Source organism: Hemitrygon akajei, chromosome 1 (genome assembly GCF_048418815.1).
Source record: "Hemitrygon akajei chromosome 1, sHemAka1.3, whole genome shotgun sequence".
Taxonomy (NCBI): Eukaryota; Metazoa; Chordata; class Chondrichthyes; order Myliobatiformes; family Dasyatidae; genus Hemitrygon; species Hemitrygon akajei.
In genome coordinates, this window is record NC_133124.1 from 8,636,484 (window position 1) to 8,657,815 (window position 21,332).

Sequence of the window (21,332 nt, forward strand, 5' to 3'; positions counted from 1 at the left end):
TAATCGTAGGATTCTGGAGAGAGTGGTGCAGACAGCCTAGCGCATCCGTAGTTATGAACTTCCCGTGATTCAGGACAATTACAAAGACAGGTGTGAGAAAAAGGATTATTGGGGACCCAATTCACCCCAGCCACAATCTATACCAGCTGCTACCACCTGGGAAACTGTACCGCAACATAAAAGCCAGGACCAACAGGCTCCGGGACAGTTCCTTCCACCAGACCATCAGACTGATTAACTCACACTGATCGGAATGCATTTCTATGTTACATTGACTGTTCTATTTATTATAAATTACTATGATTGCACATTGCACATTTAGACGGAGAGGTAACATAAAGATTTTTACTCCTTGTGTACCTGAAGGATGTAAGAAATAAAGAAAAAGTTATTTTGAAAAGGGGTCATTGAATAGTTTTAGAAGTTTCCCATTGGACATTGGGAAAACATCTGCAATTACTTTGGCATTTCGTAGGCGAACATTGGAAATGATTAACGTTCTAATTACTGAGCGAGGATTCAGGAAAGGCAGCTGGAGTTTGGTGCTGAAGTTTCTGCTGGTGACAGACATGGAGAATGCTGTTTAATGGTGCATATGCATAGTCACTCTGTGGAGATGGCTCAAATTTCAGAAGCAAGCAATCATTTGAATTAAGGCAGTAGTTAGTTTATCAAGGGGAAAATAATAAGGATGATTCTGAAACTCAGAACTCCAAACTTTAAATGTACAGAAAGGCAAATAAAATTATTTTCACTAAGGAAAAGGACTGAGAAACATAAGCAAGAGAAATTCCGCAGATGCTGGAAATCTAGAGTAACACACACAAAATGCTGGAGGAACTCAGCAGGCCAGGCAGCATCAATGGAAATGAATAAACAGTTGATGTTTCGGACTGAGACCCTTCTTCAGGTCTGAAGAGGAAGGGGGGAAGACGAGAGAATAAAAAGATGGGGGAGGGGAAGGAGGCTAGCTGGAAGGTCAAGGGCTGGAGAGGAAGGAATCTGATAGGAGAGGAGGACTGATCAAAGGAGGAGGGAACCCAGGGGAAGGTAATAGGCAGGTGAGAAGAGGTAAAAGGCCAGAGTGAAGAATAGAAGAAGAAGGGAGGGGGGAGGGAAAACATTTTGTCTTGGGTTGGAGGCTATCCGGAGGCTATAAAGTGTTGCTCGGTGGCCTCTACTTGATACTGAGAAATATGATAGTATGTTATTGTCAAAGTAATGAAATGACCTCAGCGGCATTGAGTGAGAATTAAGGATGGCCCAGCCACTTCTTTTCCTTTGGCTGATGTCTGGAATATTGTGTCAGATTGGTGCTGATTTAAAGTCTTGAAAGTTGAGATATCACTACACGGTGCACTTGCAGAGCAGATGGGTAATTAAGTTTGCACTGAATAAATAATCTAGGATGTTCAAAGTTCAAAGTGAATTTATTATCCAAGTGTGTATATGAACTGTATTAGATCGATTGTGGGAATGTGGGAGTGTGCACACATGATTGATTGGGGCCTCCCACGCGGTGGGAAGCCCCCTCTTTTTGTGCCGGCTTTTGGTGCACATTCCTTTGTCATCTTGGTGGGCCTGGTTTGTTGCTCCCGTCACGCACTGTGGCTGACGTGACTCGGTAAAATCTTTTAACTCATCAACTTGGCTGCCACTCTTCCTCTGCGCTGATATAACAGCCAGCAGATTCACCATATACGGCCTTGAGAGTCATTCTGCTGCAGGCGCTCACAGTAGAAAAAAGAAATACAACAGAATCCATGACAAACTACGTGCAAAGACTGACAGAAATGTGCAAAAGCCTGCCGTTGAGGTAGTTTGTCAAAAAAGAATGGTGTTAGGATTTGAGAAGACTTAGGATAGTCCACAATCCACACCTTCTCCCCCATGAATATCTGCATTCAGCACCAAGCTGTGCAGCAAAAACTTTGGGGGCACCTCGGCAACAGAGCAGTCAGCATGGTGTCATTTCAGCCCAGGGCGTCGGAGTACAGAGTTCAATCCCAGCATCCTCTGTAAGGATTTCCCACCCCCCACTGTCTTTTTATTCTGGCATCTTTCCCCTTCTTTTCCAGTCCTGAAGAAGGGTTTTGGCCCAAAACATCGACTGTTTATTCCTCTCCATTGATACTGCCCGACCTGCTGAGTTCCTCCAGCATTTTGACGGTGTTGCTCTGGATTTCCAGTGTCTGCAGAACCTCTTGAGTTTATCCACTGTAAGGAGTCTGTACCTCCTCCCCAAGGAATCTGTGGGTTTCCTCTGAGTGCTTCGATTTCCTCCCACAGTCCACAGATGCACCGGTTAGTAGGTGAATTGGTCAGTGTAAATTGTCCTCTGATTAGACGCGGGTTAAATAGATGGGCTGCTAGCTAGCACGGCTCAGTAGGCCCGAAGGGTCTGTTCCGCAGTGAATCTGTAAATAAAGTAAATACACGTGACGAGCTCCCGTCAGTGCCCCTGTATTCTCATGTAGGCCTAATTTCCGTACTGCTTCCTTGAAGAACAGATGTAAATAACAGTGGGCTGCCCTGCTATCAAAATGTTAGTTCCAGGTTTCTGTATTGTTGATAAGGTTTAGCTGTCGTACCAGCACCCTTCTTCCTGTACTCCTGCACCAGATTCCACTTAACCGTTTCATGACTGGTCACTGACCTACAGGGGCAGTGATGGATCAAGATTCGAGCTTCAAGATTGGTTATTGTCATTCTTCAAAATTCAAATTAAGAATATTATCCAAGTACATATATATCACCATATACAGCCCCGAGGTTCGTTTCCTTAGACATAGACATAGAAGAGTACGGCACAGGAACAGGCCATTCAGCCCACAATGTCGTGCTGAACCAGCTAAAAAGCAAATCATAAACACCCAAACACTAATCCCCTCATCTTCCTCACATCCACGTGCCTAACCAAACCGCTCTTAAAAGCCTCTGATGTATTTGCTTCTACCACCACACCAGGCAGAGCATTCCAGACATCCATCACTGACTGAGTAAAAAACTTACCCCTCACATCTCCTTTGAACTTACCCCCCATCACCTTCACTGCATGCCCTCTGGTATTAGACATTTCAACCCTTGGAAACAGATACTCTCTGTTCGTTCTATCAATGCCCCTCATAATCTTATAAACCTCTATCAGATCTCCCCTCGGCTCCAGTGAAAATAACCCAAGTTTATCCAGCCTCTCATTATAGCACATTCCCTCTAAGGCAGACAGCAACCTGGTAAACCTCTTCTTCACCCTTTCCAAAGCCTCGACACCCTCCCTATAGTGGGGCGACCTGAAGTTCTTGTGGGCATACTCGATCAATCTATAGAACAATAACCATAACCATAACTAGGGCATTCAGCCAGAGCGCAGAAGACAACAAACTGTGCAAATACTAAAAGAAGAAATAATAATAAATAACCAATTAATATTGAGAACGTGAGATGATTGAAACATTTCCGAATTAGAATCAGGTTTATTATCACCGGCATGTGTTGTGCAATTTGTTAGCTTAGCGGCTGCAGTTCTCTGCAATACATAATATAGAAGAAAAAATGTAATAACAATAATTAATTAATTAAAGTTTACATCTATTGAATAGATAAAAATTTGTGCAAAAAACAGAAATAATATATATTAAAAAGGTGAGGTAGAGTTCGAGGGTTCAAAGTCCATTTAGGGATCGGATGGCAGAGGGGAAGAAGTTGTTCCTGAATTTCAGTGATAGGGCAAGTGAAGTTGAGTAAAGTGTTCCCCTCTGGTTCAAGAGCCTGATGATTGAGGGGTAATGACTATTTCTGAACCTGGTGGTGAAAGTCCTGAGGCTCCTGATGGCAGCAGTGGGAAGAGAGTTTGTCCTGGGTGGTGGGTCCCTGATGATGGTTTCTGCTTTTCTGCAACAGCATTTTATGTAGATGTGCTCAATGGTTTTATATCAACAAAATGACTGTTACTCCAGATCCGATGCAGCATAAACAGATAACACAATTATCATAAAGAACACACTAAAACACAATAAATAAAATACAAGATTAACATATACACAGACCTATTCTATGTCCATCAACTGATGCTTGGCACAAGAGTGCCTGTACATAAGGTGACTGTCAGAAAATGATAAATAGTGGTGGTGGGGGTGTATTTTGGGGTGGGCTAATAGGTGGAGGTGTTGATCACCTTGGCTTTGGGGAAAGTAACTGTTTTTGAGTCTGGTTGCCCTGGCGAGGATGTTGTGTAACCTCCTCCTTGGTGGGAGTGCGACAAACAATCCATGAGCAGGGTGGATGGGATCCTTCACGATGTTACTGGCCCTTTTCCGACACCTTTCTGTATATACGTCCTTGCTGGAGGGTAGACTAGTGCCGTGATGCATTGGGCAGGTTTTTAAAAAATTTAATATTTTGTTTTGCTCAGCATAACAAAACTTTCAATTTCCAGATACATTTACATTTCTTCCCCTCACAGATATCAGGTATCAGAACACTTCCATCAAAATATAGACATCACCACAACATCCTATACAAAAGCCCTTATTAGTATAGCAGACCAGTTTACATCTACATACTGCAGAAAAGGTTGCCATGTTTTATGAAAACTATTTGTTTTTGAGTGTACCATACGTGTCAAAAAGTCCAAAGGAATGCATTACATGATTGTTTTACGCCAACCAAAAAGTCCAGGGGCCTTATCGGATATCCAACAAAGTAAAATGTTCTTCGTCGCACAAAAAGTTGGGATGTTAAAAAGTTTTTTTCTGATGTACATTAATAAAATGACTGCTGGGTAAGCCTAATAGAAAAGACACTGGGTCCAGTTCAAGCTCCATCTTCAGAATCTTTTCCATTTCACCCAAAATATCACTCCAGTATGCCTGAAGTTTGGGACAAGTCCAAAAGCAGTGGGTGAAAGTTCTAGTATTTACTTTACATTTAGAGCACATTGGAGAAACACCCATCTTAAATTTTGAGAAACGATCTGCAGTTTTGACTACCTGTTGTAGAGTCTTCCTGTTCACCCCAGAGCAGTTTCTGTACCACACAGTGATACAGCAAGTTAGGATGCTCTCTACTGCACACCCATAGAAGATCAATGGGCTTCTATTTTTTAATTCTTTCCTGTAACCTCCAACCATTCAAATTGTTCTGACTCTGTCCCCTTGCACAGATCTCAACAAAGCATTAGTTTACCTTCTGGACCTAAACCTCTTCCTCCCTTTTCCTCCCTGCAAAGCTTGGCCAAAGAGAGAGGTACTTAGTTGGCTCATTAATTCTTCCTTTGGTAATGTGGTATTGAGAAAGTTTTCCGTGCAGTACATATAGAGGTAAATTAATGCAAATGTCTAATCAGCCAATCACGTGGCAGCAACTCAATGCATAAAAGCATGCAGACATGGTCAAGAGGTTCAGTTATTGTTCCAACCAAACAACCGAATGGGGAAGAAATGTGACCTAAGTGACTTCGACCATGGAATGATTGTTGGTGTCAGATGGGGTGGTTTGAGTATCTCAGAAACTGCTGATCTCCTGGTATTTTCACACACAACAGTGTATAGAGTTTACAGAGAATGATGTGAAAAGCAAAAAAACCATCCAGTGAGCAGCAGTTCTATGGACAAAAATGCTTTGTTAATGAAAGGGGTCAGAGGTGAATGGCCAGACTCAAATAACCATACGTTACAACAGTGTTGTGCAGAGCGCTCAGTGACCACTGTATTGGGTACAGGGGGTGCCCAATAAGGTGGCCACTGAATAAGCACTAATGGTTTACTGTCTCGAGGCTAAGCCACCTTGCTTTCACACTGTGGAAAGCTTGCAGGGTCAGATGATCGGAGCAATCTACAATGGGCTGATTCAGTAGTAGATGGATTGGAGCTCATCACTCACAGATCTCACTCCGTGTAACAGGTAAAATAAAACCTTAAGGCCAGCCAGCAAATTTGGCCCCAGCAACAGAGAAAAGGACAAGTTTCTCATGCCAAAACCAAAATCAATACAGAAAGTAAATGCACTGTGTTAATTTACACTGACTCTTTCCAGTGCTAATTAAAGTTCAGTCAAAATGGGAGATGTATAAGAGCATTAGATGGGATATTAGATGGCATCAAAAAATAAATTATTTTTTTTAATGATGGTATAAACCAAAGTCATCAGAATAGTAGATAGTTGCAATAAAGAAAGCAAATCAATTGACATTAAATAGTAGTCGCAACGAAGTTCTTCCTTTGCTTGCACAAACAATAAGCAACAAATTTGATTCTAAATACTTAGGAAAAGTTAAGGAAGATTTCTTTGGGAAGAACTTGCGAGAGAACCTACTTCTCAGTATTATTACTTAATCTGGTCAAATCTTACAGGTTTGCGAACTAATGAAGTAAAGGAGAATGTCCCTTTTGAACAGAGACGAGGAGGAATTTCTTTAACCAGAGGGTGATCAGTCTGTGGAATATGTTGCCACAGATAGTGTGGAGGCCAAGTTATTGGGTATATTTAAAGCTGTGGTTGATCAGTTCTTGTTTAGTAAGGGCATCAAAGGTTGCGGGGTTAAGGCAGCAGAATGGGGTTGAGAGGGATAATAAATCAGCCATGTTGGAATGGCGGAGCTGATTCACTGGGCCAGATGGCCTACTTCTGATCCTACACCTTATGATCTAAAATCAAATTAAGGATGAGATGAAAGACCTTTTCACCCAAGATCAGTCTTTCCTTCAGCCCGTTACCCCTACTGGGGTATCAGCAGCTCACCAGGGCCCTCTCTCCTGGGCCAATCCTTCAAGTTGTCCCCAGGTTGAGGGCAAAATCCAAAGCACGCCAACTCTGGCAGGGGTTGCAGGTCATTACTTCCTACAAAGCGAAACCCAGCACCATGAATGGCAGTGATACTTCACTACCAGACAAACTCAACTCCTTTTATGTTTGCTTTGAACAGGAGAATAAAACTATATAACTACTGCTTCTAGCTACTAGCTAAAATCACAGCTAAAAGCTATTTGGAGTACTGTGTTCAGTTCTGGTCACCATAGAGGAATATGGAGACAACAGAGAGAGTGCAGAGGAGATTTACAAGGATGCTACCTGGATTAGAGAGCATGCCTTATGAGAATAGGTTAAGTGAACTCGACCTTTTCTCCTTGGAGAGACGGAGAATGAGAGGTGACCTGATAGAGGTGTATAAGATGATGAGAAGCATTGATTGTGTGGATAGTCAGAGGCTTTTCTCCAGGGCTGAAATGGCTAACACGAGGGGGTATGGCTTTAAGGTGCTTGGAAGTAGGTACAAGGGGTATGTCAGGGGTAAGCTTTTCACACAGAGAGTGGTGGGTGTGTGGAATGCACTGCTAGCGAAGGTGATAGAGGCTGATATGATAGGGTCTTTTAAGAAACTCTTAGATACGTACATGGAGCTTAGAAAAATAGAGGACTATGTGGTAGAGAAATTCTAGGCAGTTTCTAGAGCAGGTTATGTGATTGGCACAACATTGTGGGCTGAAAGGCTTGTAATGTGCTGTAGATTTTTATGTTCTATGTTTTACAGCTATGAAGATTCCTGCAGCACTTGTTGACCCTGTGATCTCTGTCTCAAAGGCCAATGTCAGGCTGTCTTTCAAAAAGGTGAACCCTTGCAAGGCGACAGACCCCGATGCAGTATCTGGTAGGAGTCTGAAAACCTGTTCCAACCAACTGGTAGGAGTGTTCAAAGCGATTTTCAACCTCTCCTTGCTGCAGCTGGAAGATCCCCCTTATTTCAAAAGGGCAACAATTATACTCGTGCCCAAGAAGAGCAAGAGAGAGCTGCTTCAAAGACTATCATCCAGTAACACTTACTTCTATGGTGACGAAGTGCTTTGAGAAGTTGGTCATGTCTAGAATCAACTCCTGTTTCAGTAAGTACCTTGGTCCATTGCAATTTTCCTATCATCATAATAGGTTGATGGCAGACGCGATCTCATTGGCTCTTCATGTGGCTCTGGATCACTTGGACAACAGAAATACCATGTCAGGATGCTGTTTATTAACTACAGCTCAGCATTTAACACCATCATTCCTAAATTCCTGATCGAAAAACTCCAGAACCTGGATCCTTGCTTACTAACCAGAAGACCATAACCTGTGCAGATTGGAAATAACATCTCCACCTTGCTGACAATCAGCACTGCTCCACAGGTGCGTGTGCTTAGCCCACTGCTCTACTCTCTCTACACTTATGTAGCTCGGCATAGCTCAACTACGTTTGGTCTTACTGACCTTGCACTCGATGTCAGGAAGACCAAAGAACTGACTGTCACTTCAGAAAAGGTGGGACACACACCAGTCCTCATAGAGGGATCAGAAGTGGAGAGAGTGAGCAATTTCAAGTTGCTGTCAGTATCTCTCAGGATCTAATCTGGACCCAAGAACAGATGCAGCTCCTGAACTTCACGTGTGGCTTAGCTACTAAGCCCGGCAGAACCATTTCTACTGACAGGAGAATGGGCAAAGGCGGGTTACTGGTGCCTTAGAATTGGTCGCTTCTGGCAGATGGGGCTCTTCAGCCATCGCTGGCAGCTCATTTAGGAGAAGGAAAACTCTGGTCTCATACTGCCTCTGCCTTGCGGCTCTACCCACTCAGGGAGAAGGCTTTGGGAGCAAGCCCAGAGCGAAAAATCTGGAGCTGAAATCCCTAAGGCAGTCTCGCGTTGAGTTCAGTGCTGCTTGGCAACTCCTGAGATGTTGCTGGTATCAAACTGTATTGGTCTCTGCCGTTCCTTTGGTTTCATCAGATGCGTGGAGAGGGGATGCTTACTACATGGGCATCAGCTTACTCTCCATATCGTACTTATGTATCTAGACAGCTGGGATGCAACATCCATGGGTCAACTCTGCCTCAGACTCAGATCTATACTTAAACCTACCGTAATTCACAGGTTTTTGTATACCATTATCTGTTGAATTGTACTGCTGCCACATCAACAAATTTAAACCCTATCTTCTCTGTGTATCCTTCCTCTCCCAGGGATGAGGTCTTTGGACCTTCTATTGGCATTTCTGTAGGGCTGGCTTTTTTTAAGGAATGGGGTTGCTAGTCTATGCTCAACTCTCTCCTTTTCGCAGGTGGGCTTGGGACAGATGAAGGGTCTCAGCCTGAAACATCAGCTGTTTACTTGTCTCCACAGCCTGGTCCGCTGAGTTCCTCCAGCATTTGGCGTGTACAGCTTCCTCACCGTCTGTCTCACCAACAAACAAGGGAAACGGACCTGGAGCACTTCACCAAGGTCCAACAGGGTCTTGCGATCGCAAGAGAAATCACATACTGTTAACTCACACTGCCTTGTCGGTCCAACTTTCAGTATCAGGCAGTAACATGGTCCGCACCAAGTCCAGCTCCTCGGCCAACGAGCTGCTCACTGATACCATAGTACGTAATGTCCAGCATTCTCTTGTGAATGTAAAAAAGACAAAAGCTCTTCTGGTAGGCCTCAGAGAGGCCATTGCGTCTGAATGTGAATCTTCCTGGAAATTATTCTTCTGTTAAAATCAAAATTAACACATACAAGGATCAGCAGAAGAACAGGAAACAGGAAGAAAGTGCATAATGTGTTAATCATTATTAATAATTCACTGTTATCAGGATGCTAATTTCGCATTTTCACAATAAAAAATCATTTTTCCTTCCCCCTTCTTTCAATTCCCAGTCTGGCCTCTTACCTCTTCTTGTCACCTGGCTATCACCTACCCCTAGTGTCCCTCCTTTTCTCCTTTCTCCCATTGTCCTCTCTCCACTCTCAGATCCCTTCTTCTCCAGCCCTTTACCCTTCCCACCCACGTGGCTTCACCTATCACTTTCTAGTTATCCTCCTTCCCCACCCCCAACCTTTTATTCCGGCTTCTTCCCCCTTCCTTTCCAGGGCTGAAGAAGGGTCTCAGCCGGAAATGTTGACTCTTTATTTCTATAGATGCTGCCTGATCTGCTGAGTTCTTCAAGCATTTTGTGTGTGTTGCTCTGGATTTCCAGCATCTGCAGAATCTCTTGTGTTCATATTTCCTCCCGCAGTCCAAAGCCATACTTAAAGACAAGCAAAGTCTCCATAGATTCTATCTGACCTGCTGAGTTCCTCCAGCACTGTGTGGGTCTTAGGGTTAGTAAGTTGTAGGCACGCTATGTTGGCGCTGAAACCGTGGCAATAATTGTGGGCTGCCAAGCAGTATCCTCACCGATTTGATTTAAAGCAAGTATCGCATATTTTGATGTTTCAATGCACATGGGACAAATAAAGCTAATCTGTCTATCCTTGAATCCCACATTGTCAGGGTTGACCAGCTGTCAAAACTATCAACAACTTGAATGTTTGTGAATATTTGAACTTTGAAAACTCTACACTTCCAAATTTCTACACTTTGAAGAAATTGGGCAGAAAGTGGCAACAGGAAACAAGTCAGTGACAGTAGCAGATAAAGCTGAGGCTGGAGTTTGGGAAATCTTCATTTAGTTCATATTCAAAACTGAAATACAAAATCACTAACACAAGAGATTCTGCAGATGCTAAAATATCAAGGTAACACACACACAAAATGCTGGAGGAACTCAGCAGGTCAGGCAGCCTTTATGGAAATGAATAAACGGGCGATGTTTCGTGCCACGTCCCTTCAACAGGAAGTGTCAGTGCAGATAGGATATGGCAGAGTAGTGGTTATTGGATTAACTGACAGAATCTTGTACCATTTATCCTCAGACCCTGGGTGTCAACTTTTCTGAGGATCTATCCTAGACTCAACATATTGATGCAACTAGAAAGAAGGCCCAGCAGTGGCTATGTTTCATTAAGAAACATAGAAAACCTACAGCACAATACAGGCCATTCAGCCCACAAAGTTGTGCCGAACATGTCCTTACTTTAGAAATTACTAGGCTTACCCATAGCCCTCTATTTTTCTAAGCTCCATGTACTTATCCAAAAGTCTCTTAAAGGACCCACTTGTATCCGCCTCCACCACCATCATCGGCAGTCCATTTCACGCACTCACCACTTTCTGCATAAAAAAACTTACCCCTGATATCTCCTCTGTAGCAACTTCCAAGCACCTTAAAACAATGCCCTCTCATGCTAGCCGTTTCAGCCCTGGCAAAAAGCCTCTGACTATCCACATGATCAATGCCTCTCATTATCTTGTACACCTCTGTCAGATCACCTCTCTTCCTTTGTCACTCCAAGGAAAAAAGTCCAAGTTCACTCAACCTATTCTTGTAAGGCATGCTCCCCAATCCAGGCAACATCCTTGTAAATCTCTGCACCCTTTCTATAGTTTCCACATCCTTCCTGTAGTAAGGCAACCAGAAATGAGCACAGTACTCCAAGTGGGGTCTGACCAGGGTCTTATATAGCTGCAACACTACCTCTCGGCTCTTAAACTCAATCCCACAATTAATGAAGGCCAATACACCGTATGCCTTCTTAACCACAGAGTCAACCTGCACAGCTGCTTTGAGTGTCCTTTGGACTCAGACCCCAAGATCCCTCTGATTCTCCACACTGCCAAGAGTCTTACCATTAATACTATATTCTGTCATCATATTTGACCTACCAAAATGAACCACTTCACCGTTATCTGGGTTGAACTCAATCTGCCACTTATCAGCCCAGTTTTGCATCCTATCAATCCTATGCATCCTCTGACGGCCCTCCACGCTATCCACAACACCCCCAACCTTTGTGTAATCAGCAAATTTACTAACCCATCCCTCCACTTCCTCATCCAGGTCATTTATAAAAAATCACGAAGAGAAGGGGTCCCAGAACAGATCCCTGAGGTACACCACTGGTCACCGACCTCCATGTAGAATATGACCTGTCTACAACCACTCTTTGCCTTCTGTGGGCAAGCTAGTTCTGGATCCACAAAGCAATGTCCCCTTGGATCCCATGTCTCCTTACTTTCTCAATAAGCCTTGCATGGGGTACCTTATCAAATGCCTTGCTGAAATCCATATAAACCACATCTACTTCTCTACCTTCATCAATGTGTTTAGTCACATCCTCAAAAAATTCAATCAGGCTTGTAAGGCACGATCTGACTTTGACAAAGCCATGCTGACTATTCCTAATCATATTATGCCTCTCCAAAATCAAATTATGCCTCTCATAAATCCTGCCTCTCAGGATCTTTTCCATCAACTTACCGACCACTGAAGTAAGACTCACTGGTCTATAATTTCCTGGGCTACCTCTACTCCCTTTATTGAATAAGGGAACAACATCCGCAACGCTCCAATCCTCCGGAACCTTTCCCGTCCCCATTGATGATGCAAAGAGCATCACCAGAGGCTCAGGAATCTCCTCCCTCGCTTCCCACAGTAGTCTGGGGTGCATCTCATCCGGTCCCGGTGACCTATCCAACTCGATGCTTTTCAAAAGCAACAGCACATCCTCTTTGTTAATATCTACGTGCTCAAGCTTTTCAGTCCACTGCAAGTCAGCCCTATAGTTGCCAAGATCCTTTTCCATAGTGAATACTGAACCAAAGTATTCATTAAGTACCTCTGCTATCTCCTCCGGTTCCATACACACTTTTCCACTGTTACACTTGATTGGTCCTATTCTCTCACATCTTATCCTCATGCTCTTCACATACTTGTAGAATGCCTTGGGGTTTTCCTTAATCCTGCCCGCGAAGACCTTCTCATGGCCTCTTCTGGCTCTTTCATTCTTAAGCTCCTTCCTGTCAGCCTTATAATCTTCTAGATCTCTATCATTACCTAGTTTTTTGAACCTTTATGTTTTTCCTTTCTTCTTGACTAGATTTAAAACAGCCTTTGTACACCATGGTTCCTTTACCCAACCATTCTTTCCCTGTCTCATTGGAATGTACCTGTGCAGAACTCCATGCAAATATCCCCTGAACATTTACCACATTTCTTCCATATGTTTCCCTGAGAACATCTGTTCCCAATTTATACTTCCAAGTTCCTGTCTGATAGCCTCATATTTCCCCTTACTCCAATTAAACAGTTTCCTAACTTGTCTGTTCCTATCCCTCTCTAATGCTATGGTAAAGAAGATAGAATTGTGATCACTATCTCCAAAATGCTCTCACACTGAGAGACCTGACACCTGAACAGGTTCATTTCCCAATACCAGATCAAGTACAGCCTCTCCTCTTGTAGGATTATCTACATATTGTGTCAAGAAACCTCCCTGAACACACCTAACAAACTCCACCCCATCTAAACTCCTTGCTCTAGGGAGATGCCAATCAATATTCGTGAAATTAAGATCTCCCACCATGACAACCCTGTTATTATTACACCTTTCCAGAATCTGTCTCCCTGTCTGCTCCTCGATGTCCCTGTGGACATCAAAGTGGGTGATCTATAAAAAATACCCAGCAGAGTTATTGACCCCTTTCTGTTCCTAATTTAGAACATAGAAAACCTACAGCACAACACAGGCCCTTCGGCCCACAAAGCTGTGCCGAACATGTCCCTACCTTAGAAATTACTAGGCTTACCTATAGCCCTCTATTTTACTAAGCTCCATGTAAACTTCTACTCGCAGAGACTCCGTAGACAATCCCTCCATGACTTCCTCCTTTTCTGCAGCCGTGACACTATCTCTGATCAGCAGTGCCACGCCCCCACCTCTTTTGTCTCCCTCTCTGTCCTTCCAGAAACATCTAAAGCCCAGCACTTGAAGTAACCATTCCTGTCCCTGAGCCATCCAAGTCTCTGTAATGGCCACCACATCATATCTCCAAGTACTGATCCATGCTCTAAGTTCATCCGCTTTGTTCGCAACACTCCTTACGTTAAAATAGACACATCTCAAACCAACGGTCTGAGTGCGTCCCTTCTCTATCACCTGACTATCACCCCAGAGCTGAACAGCTGCTGCAGCTGTTGGTGGACTCCCCTTCAGGGACTCTGCAGTTCATCCTCCTGGTGTTTCTGTTTACTTACTTTTCACTATTTGCTCAATTTGTCCTCTTTTACAAAGTGGATGTGTGACTGTCTTTGTGGCGAGTGTGTTTTTTGCCCCAGATTTCTATTGTGTTTGTTTTGAGGGTGTCTGCAAGATGATGAATCTCAAGTTTGTATATGATAATAACTTAGAAGTTTAAAAAAGGAGAATTCTGTTAGTGGGAAGAGCAAAACCAGAGGCCATCAATATTAAATAGTCACCAAAAGATCAAAGTCAAAGAACATTTGTTATCAATGTATGTACACCCTTGAGATTTGTCTCCTTATAGAGAGTCACAAAACAAAGAAACCCAATAGAACCCTTTAAGATGGTGCTACTTCCTGGTTTGAGTGGCAACTGGCTGGTCGTCAGTGAAACAAAGAAAGCCACTAAATACTTTGTTATGCACACATTTACTGATAAATTATCATCGCAAACGGTGGCCTGTGGGCTTCCCCGTCAGAGCTGAGCTGCATCGCCTGTACGATCTGGCATGTTTGCGGTGTGGCTGGAGTCTCACTAAGGCAGGACAGTTTCTGCGTGTCTGGACTGGAGTTGCCGAAATGGACTTGGAACCAATTCAGTCTGGCCAAGGCGAGGAAACACCCGAGGTTTGATTGATTTAAAAGCTGAGCCGATTGGAAAGATTGAGTAAGTCGATGCTGCCAAGGCGAGCAGAGTTGAGTTGAGGAGAGATCTGAGGTTTGATCAATTTAAGAGTCAAGCCAAATTGGAAAGGTCAGATATTGGCTGTCCACGTCCGGGAGTGAGGAAGGACCTGAGATTTGGGCGATTTATGCTCTGGCCTAGATTGAAATGGTCAGGGTGTTGGGTTCAGAGGTCAGAGATGGGCTGATTTAGCTTGCTGCTCGTCTCTGTGCTGCATGGAGGCTGTGGCCTGCAACTAGTGTATGTCTAGATCGGCTGCAGTAATGCCTGTCTTTCTGAACTTCAGTTCTGAGTGCATTAGGGTTGCATGATGATTTTTTTCCTCTCTCTGCACGCTGGGTGTTCTTGTGTTTTAATGGGTTGTTCTATGGCTGTCTGTAAGGAGGTGAACCTTAGGAGATAAAAAAAAACTCTCTTTACCCACTTAGATGAGAATTTGTGACTTTCTGCCACAGGAAATAGTTGAGGGAAACTTCTGCCCTTGTCTAAAGGGTTGGCCAGGTAATCGATGAGCGTGGAACACAAACATGGCACGCAGCATTTTAGTCAAACAGCCTGCTTTGTACATTCCATAGATTTCCACACGCAAAATCTCCAGAGGAAGATCTAAACAAAGGACATGTCAACTAGAACTGCAACATTTGGTGACACTGTGGAAGACACCAGCAGTGTGCCAGAGGTCTGTGAGTGCCAGAGAGGAGGAGTGAATGCCATTGCTATTATAAAGGTTGCTAAGTCACCTGGACCAGATGGACTACATTCCAGAGCCCTGAGAGAGGTTGCTGAGGAGATAACAGATACATTGGTCATGATCTTTCAAGAATCTCTTGATTTGGGCATGGTCCCAGAGAACTTGAAGATTGCAAATGTCACTCCGAGGCAAAAGAAAGAGAATTGTAGGCCCCTTAGCATAACCTTTGGTTGGGAAAGTGTTGGGAGTCTATTATTAAGGATGAGGTTTCAGGGTACTTGGAGACTAATGATAAAATAAGTCAAAGTCAGCATGGTTTCTGTAAAGAGAAATCTTGCCTGACACATCTGTTAGAATTCTTTGAGGAAGTAACAAGCAGGCTGGACAAAGAAGAGACAGTAATATTATTTACTTGGATCTTCAGAAGGCGTTTGATAAGGCGGAACACATGAGGCTGCTTAACAAGATAAAATCCAATGGCGTTTTTGGCATATTGACATGGATAGAGGAATAGCTGACAAGCAGAAGACAGTAAATGGGAATGAAGAGAGCCTTTTCTGGTTGGCTGCCAGTGACTAGTGGTGTTCCTCAGGGGTCTGTGTTGGGACTGCTGCTTTTCACATTGTTTGTCAATGATTTAGATAATGGAATTGATGGCTTTGTGGCGAAGTTTGCGGATGATACGAAGACAGGTGGAGGAGTAGGTAGTGCTGAGGAAGCAATGCGATTGCAGCAGGACTTAGACAAATTGGAAGAATGGGCAAAAGACTGACAGATGGAATACAGTGTTGGGAAAAGTATGATAATGTATATTGGTGAAAGGAACAATAGTGTGGACTATTATCTAAATGGGGAGAAAATTTAAACATCAGAGCTGCAAAGGGACTTAGGAGTTCGCAGGTCGAGTCTGTGGTAAAGAAGGCAAATGCGATGTTGGGATTTATTTCAAGAGGACTAGAATATAAAATCAAGGAGATAATGCTGAGCCTTTATAAGACACTAGTCAGGTTGCACTTGGAGTATTGTCCACAGTTCTGGGCCCCGTATCTCAGAAAGGATGCATTGTCATTGGACAGAGTCCAGAGGAGGTTCACAAGGATGATTCTGGGAATGAAGGGGTTAACATATGAGGAGTGTTTGGCAGCTTTGGGCTGTACTCAGTGGAATATAGAAGAATGCGGGGGATCTCATTGAAAACTACTGAATGTTGAAAGGACTAGATAGGGTGGATGTGGAGAGGATGTTTCCTCTGGTGGGGTAATGCAGAACTAGAGGGCCCAGCCTCAAAACTGAGGGCCAACCCCTTAGAACAGAGGTAAGGAGGAATTTTTATGTCAGAGAGTGGTGAACCTGTGGAACGCTCTGCGACAGACTGCAGTGAGGCCAATCCGTGGATATATTTATGGTGGAAGTTGATAGTTTCCTGATCGATCAGGGCATCAAAAGGATATGGCGAGAAGGCAGTTGTATGGGGTTGAGTGGAATGGGCTGAATGGACCAATTCTTTTTATTTAAATATATTTTTATTGAAGGAATGACACAATGGCCCAATTCTGTTCCTACATCTTATGGTCTTATACTGTGACCTGCAACTAATGGACTCCTGAATCTGCTGTGACTGGTTTCGTGACTGTTCAGTTCTGAATGTTATTTGCTGAATTTTATTGTTTGCACAATTTGTTATTTTTCTGCACATTGAGTGCTTGTTTGTCTGTTTTAAATTAGTTCTATTGGGTTTCTTTGCTGTGTGGCTGCTGTAAGGAGATGAATCTCAAAGTTGTATACAGTATACTATACATACTTTGATAACAAATGTACCTTGTACTTCTTTTCTTAGATTCAACCAAATAAATAAATAACTGTAGAATCCTGAAGAAAGGTCTTGGCCTGAAACATCGACTGCTTATTCATTCCCATAGATCTACACTTCTACAGGTGTGTAGTGGACAGTGTATTGACTGGATCATGACCTGGGATGGAAACACCAATACCCTTGAATGGAAAATCCTACAAAAGTAGTGAATATGGGCCAGACCCTCACGGGTAAAGCCCTCCCATTCATTGAGCACATCTACACGAAACAGTGTGGTAGGAAAGTAGCATCCATCATTAAGGATCCCCACCACCCAGGACATGCTCTTTTCTTGCTGCTGCCATCAGTTAGAAGGGACAGGAGCCTCAGGACTTCCACCACCAGGTTCAAGAACAGTTACTACCCCTCAACCATCCGGCTCTTGAATAAAAGGGGATAACTATACTCACTTGTCCAATCATTACGATGTTTCCCACAATCAATGGTCTCACATTAAGCACTCTTTATCTCATTACCCCATGTTCTCGTTATTTATTGTTATTTTATTTATATTTGCATTTGCATAGTTTTTTATCTTCTGCACTCTGGTTTATCTTCCATTGGTCGTGTTATAGCATCAGAATCAGGTTTTTTATCACTGACATGTGTTGTGAAGTTTGTTAATTTAGTAGCAGCAGTACAATGCGATATATGATAAATATATAGAAAGAAAAAATAAATCAATTACAGAAAATTAAGTATATATATCTATAGATAGATAGATATAGATTAAAAATGGTGGAAAAACAGGAATAGATAGATAGATAGATAGATAGATAGATACTTTATTCATCCCCATGGGGAAATTCAACTTTTTTTCCAATGTATATATAATAATATATATTTAAAAAAAAGATGGGTTCAAGCAACACACACACAAGGCTGGAAGAACTCAGCAAGTCAGGCAGCATCTGGGAAAAGAATATAGTCTATGATTCGGGCCAAGAAAATCATATGGCAAGACGGGAAGAATCTGTTCCTGAATCACTGAGTGTGTGTCTTCAGGCTTCTGTACCTCCTTCCTGGTGATAACAATAAGAAGAGGGCATGTCCTGGGCGATGGGGGTCCTTAATAATGGACGTTGCCTTTCTGAGCCACCGCTCCTTGAAGATGTCTTGGATACCACGGAGGCTGGTACCCAGGATGGAGCTGACTAATTTTACAATTTTCTGTAGCTTCTTTCAGTCCTGTGCAGCAGTAGCACCCCCACTCCAACCACCATACCAGACAGTGATGCAGCCTGTCACAATGATCTCCATTATGCTCTCAAAGTATAGTTACCACTCGACAGGTTTCCTGCCACAGGAAAATGAATCTCAGCATTGTATATGGAGACATATGTGTACCTAGATACTAAAATTTACTTGAACTTTGCCTGACCTGCTGAGTCCTTCCAGCATTTTCTGACTGTGTTCCAGCATCTACAGAATCTCATAAAAAAACTACTTTGAGTTGAGAATGTAAAGAACAGCCATTTAATCATTAGGTTTTTCATACAAGTTTACAATATTTGTAAGTTATCAAGCGCACTTCAGAAAAACTCAACTCTACATACATATTTATACAGAACACAAACTACTGCTAAAACATATACATTTTATGTATTTATATAGAACAGAACTATAATTACAAATGCAAACAGAGTTGTATCTTTAACATGCCTCAACGTTCTTAGTGAAAAGGTCAAAGCTGTTGCAGGAGTGACAAGAAGAGGCTGGAGAACATTTTGTATATGATCACATGGTTTCTGCAAGCGGATTCTGCACGAGGTGGACGATTTTAAAGTGACGTTAATCAGGAGTTAATGCTTCACGACTGAAAATGACCTCTATTGCAACAATGCAGCCAAGGTTTTAAATTAATGGTTGTTCGGCAAATTCATCTCGGGGTTTAAACTTCACTCATTCCGCTGCCGGGCCCTCGATGTTTTGCACTGCAGATGTTACAGAACTGCTTATGAAAAGAAAAAAACACTCACATGTTAATCAGTGGTGCACCCATAAAGAAGAAATTACATTTGTTTTAAACCTTAGGTGCTAGGACTAGAAATAATAATGAAATTTGTAACCTTTAGTATTCTCCAGTAGCCAGAATGGGAAGTTGAAAAAGACAAAAGAAAGGAGGGGAGAAATGACCAGAGTTTGGAGAAATCGATATTCGTGCAATCAGTTTGGAAGCTACCCAGATGGAATATGAGATGTTGCTGACTGTGTCCTCATCCTGGCAGTGGAGGAGGCCATGCAGTGACATATCAGAACGGGAATGGGAAGTGGAATTGAATTGGGAAGACACCAGGAGATCCTGACTTTTGTGGCCAACAGATCAAAAGTGCTCAATAATAGTCCCCAATCTGTGATGAGTTTCACCGACGTATAGGAGGCTACAATAAATTACTCCGACAGACTCTCAAGTGAAGTGCTGATATTCTGATGTTCTTGATATTTATTGTTGTTGTTATTATTTCTTTCTTTTTGTATTTCACAGTCTGTTGTCTTTTGCACACCGGTCGAAAGCCCAAGTTGGTGTGGTCTTTCGTTGATTCTATTATGGATTTATTGAATATGTGTGCAAGAAAATGAATCTTGGGTTGTATATGGTAATAATATGTAGTTTGATAATAAATTTACTGTGAACCTGGAAGGACTGCTTGGGGTCCTGAATAGTGGTGAGGGAGGAGGTGAAGAGGCAGATGTAGCACTGTCCCATTTGCAGAGATGAGTGCCAGGAGGGAGATCAGCCGGCAAGGGAGATACATCGAGAGCAAACTCTGTGGAAGCTGATTCCTTTGGAACTCTCTAACTACGAACAAATATCCTTTCCACTAACGTAAAAAATAGCAGACACACACAAATGTTTGCTAAGATAATTTTATTAATATCATTATTCATGGGACTTTTGAGTTACTTTTATTTTACTGAAGGAGGTACAGGAGCCTCAGGACCCACACCACCAGCTTCAGGAACAGTTATTACCCCTCGACCATCAGGCCCTTGAACCAAAGGGGATAACCATTTAACTTCATTTGCCCCTTCAGTGAACTGTTCCCACAACCTATGGACTCACCTTCAAGGATTCTTCACCTCATATTTATTGCTTATTTATTTGTTATTATTATATTTTTCTTTTTATACTTGCACAGTTTGCTGTCTTTTGCACACTGGTTCAAAGCCCAAGTTGGTGTTGATTCTGTTTTGGTTGTAATTCCACAGAATCCACTTAGAACGGAGATGAGGAGGAATTTCTTCAGCCAGAGGGTGGTGGTAGATCTGTGGAATTCATTGCCACAGGTGGCTGCAGAGGCCAAATCATTGGGTATATTTAAGACCAGGGCCTTGATATCGCTTGAACACAAGGTTCCCTACACTTGCTATCTTTACCTTTTATTCTGAAAGGCACATAGAAGCTTTGTAATATCAACATTTTATATTTGAAGGCCTCCCACTTCCCAGGTACACCTTTGCCAGAAAACACATCTGCCAGATGATTTCTGACACCATCAAAACTGGCCTTACTCCAATTTAGAATCTCAACCCATGGACCAGACCGATCTTTTTTGCATATTTACTTCGAAACTAATGGCCCTGTGGTCACTGGATGCAAACTGTTCCCCTACACACATACCCCATCTCATTCCCTAGCAGCAGACCCAATACAACACCCTCTCTCTTTGGGACTTCTAGGTACTGATGAAGGAAACTTTGCTGAACACATTTGACAAACTCTATCCCATCAAGTCCTTTTACAGAATGGGAGTCCCCAGCAATACGCGGAAAGTTAAGATCACCTACTATAACAACCTTATGTTTCATGCAACAGTCTGCAATCTCTCTACAAATTTGTTCCTCTAAATCCCGTGGATTGTTGGGTGGTCTGTAATATAACCCCATTAACGTGATCATACCTTTCTTATTTCTCAGTTACACCTATAATGCCTCCCTAGTCAAGTTCTCCAGATGGTCCTGATGGAGCACTGCTGTGAATTTTCCCTGACTAGTAACACCACCCCTCCTGTTGCATCACATCTAAAACAACGGAACCCCAGAATATTGAGCTGCCAGTCCTGCCCCTCCTGCAACCAAGTCTCACTAATGGCTGCAATGTCATAACTCCAGGTGTTGATCCATGCCCTGAGCTCATCTGTCTTCCCTACGATACTTCTTGCATTGAAGTATACACAGCTCAGGACACTGGTCA

The 21,332-nt window shown here is 42.9% G+C and overlaps 1 protein-coding gene across 2 annotated transcripts in view; it reads right to left on the reverse strand.

Annotated features, from left to right (window-relative positions):
• Positions 1-18,599: 18,599 nt before the first annotated feature.
• Positions 18,600-21,332, reverse strand: part of vps41 (VPS41 subunit of HOPS complex) — a 228,384-nt gene continuing 225,651 nt past the window's right edge. The window contains exon 29 of one of the 2 annotated variants that reach the window (XM_073031609.1): positions 18,600-19,088. In XM_073031609.1, the coding sequence (XP_072887710.1) occupies positions 19,029-19,088 (60 nt within the window). In that variant the 3' untranslated portion in view covers positions 18,600-19,028. Of the gene's footprint in view, positions 19,092-21,332 lie in introns of both variants that reach the window. The other variant, XM_073031568.1, reaches the window with a different exon arrangement.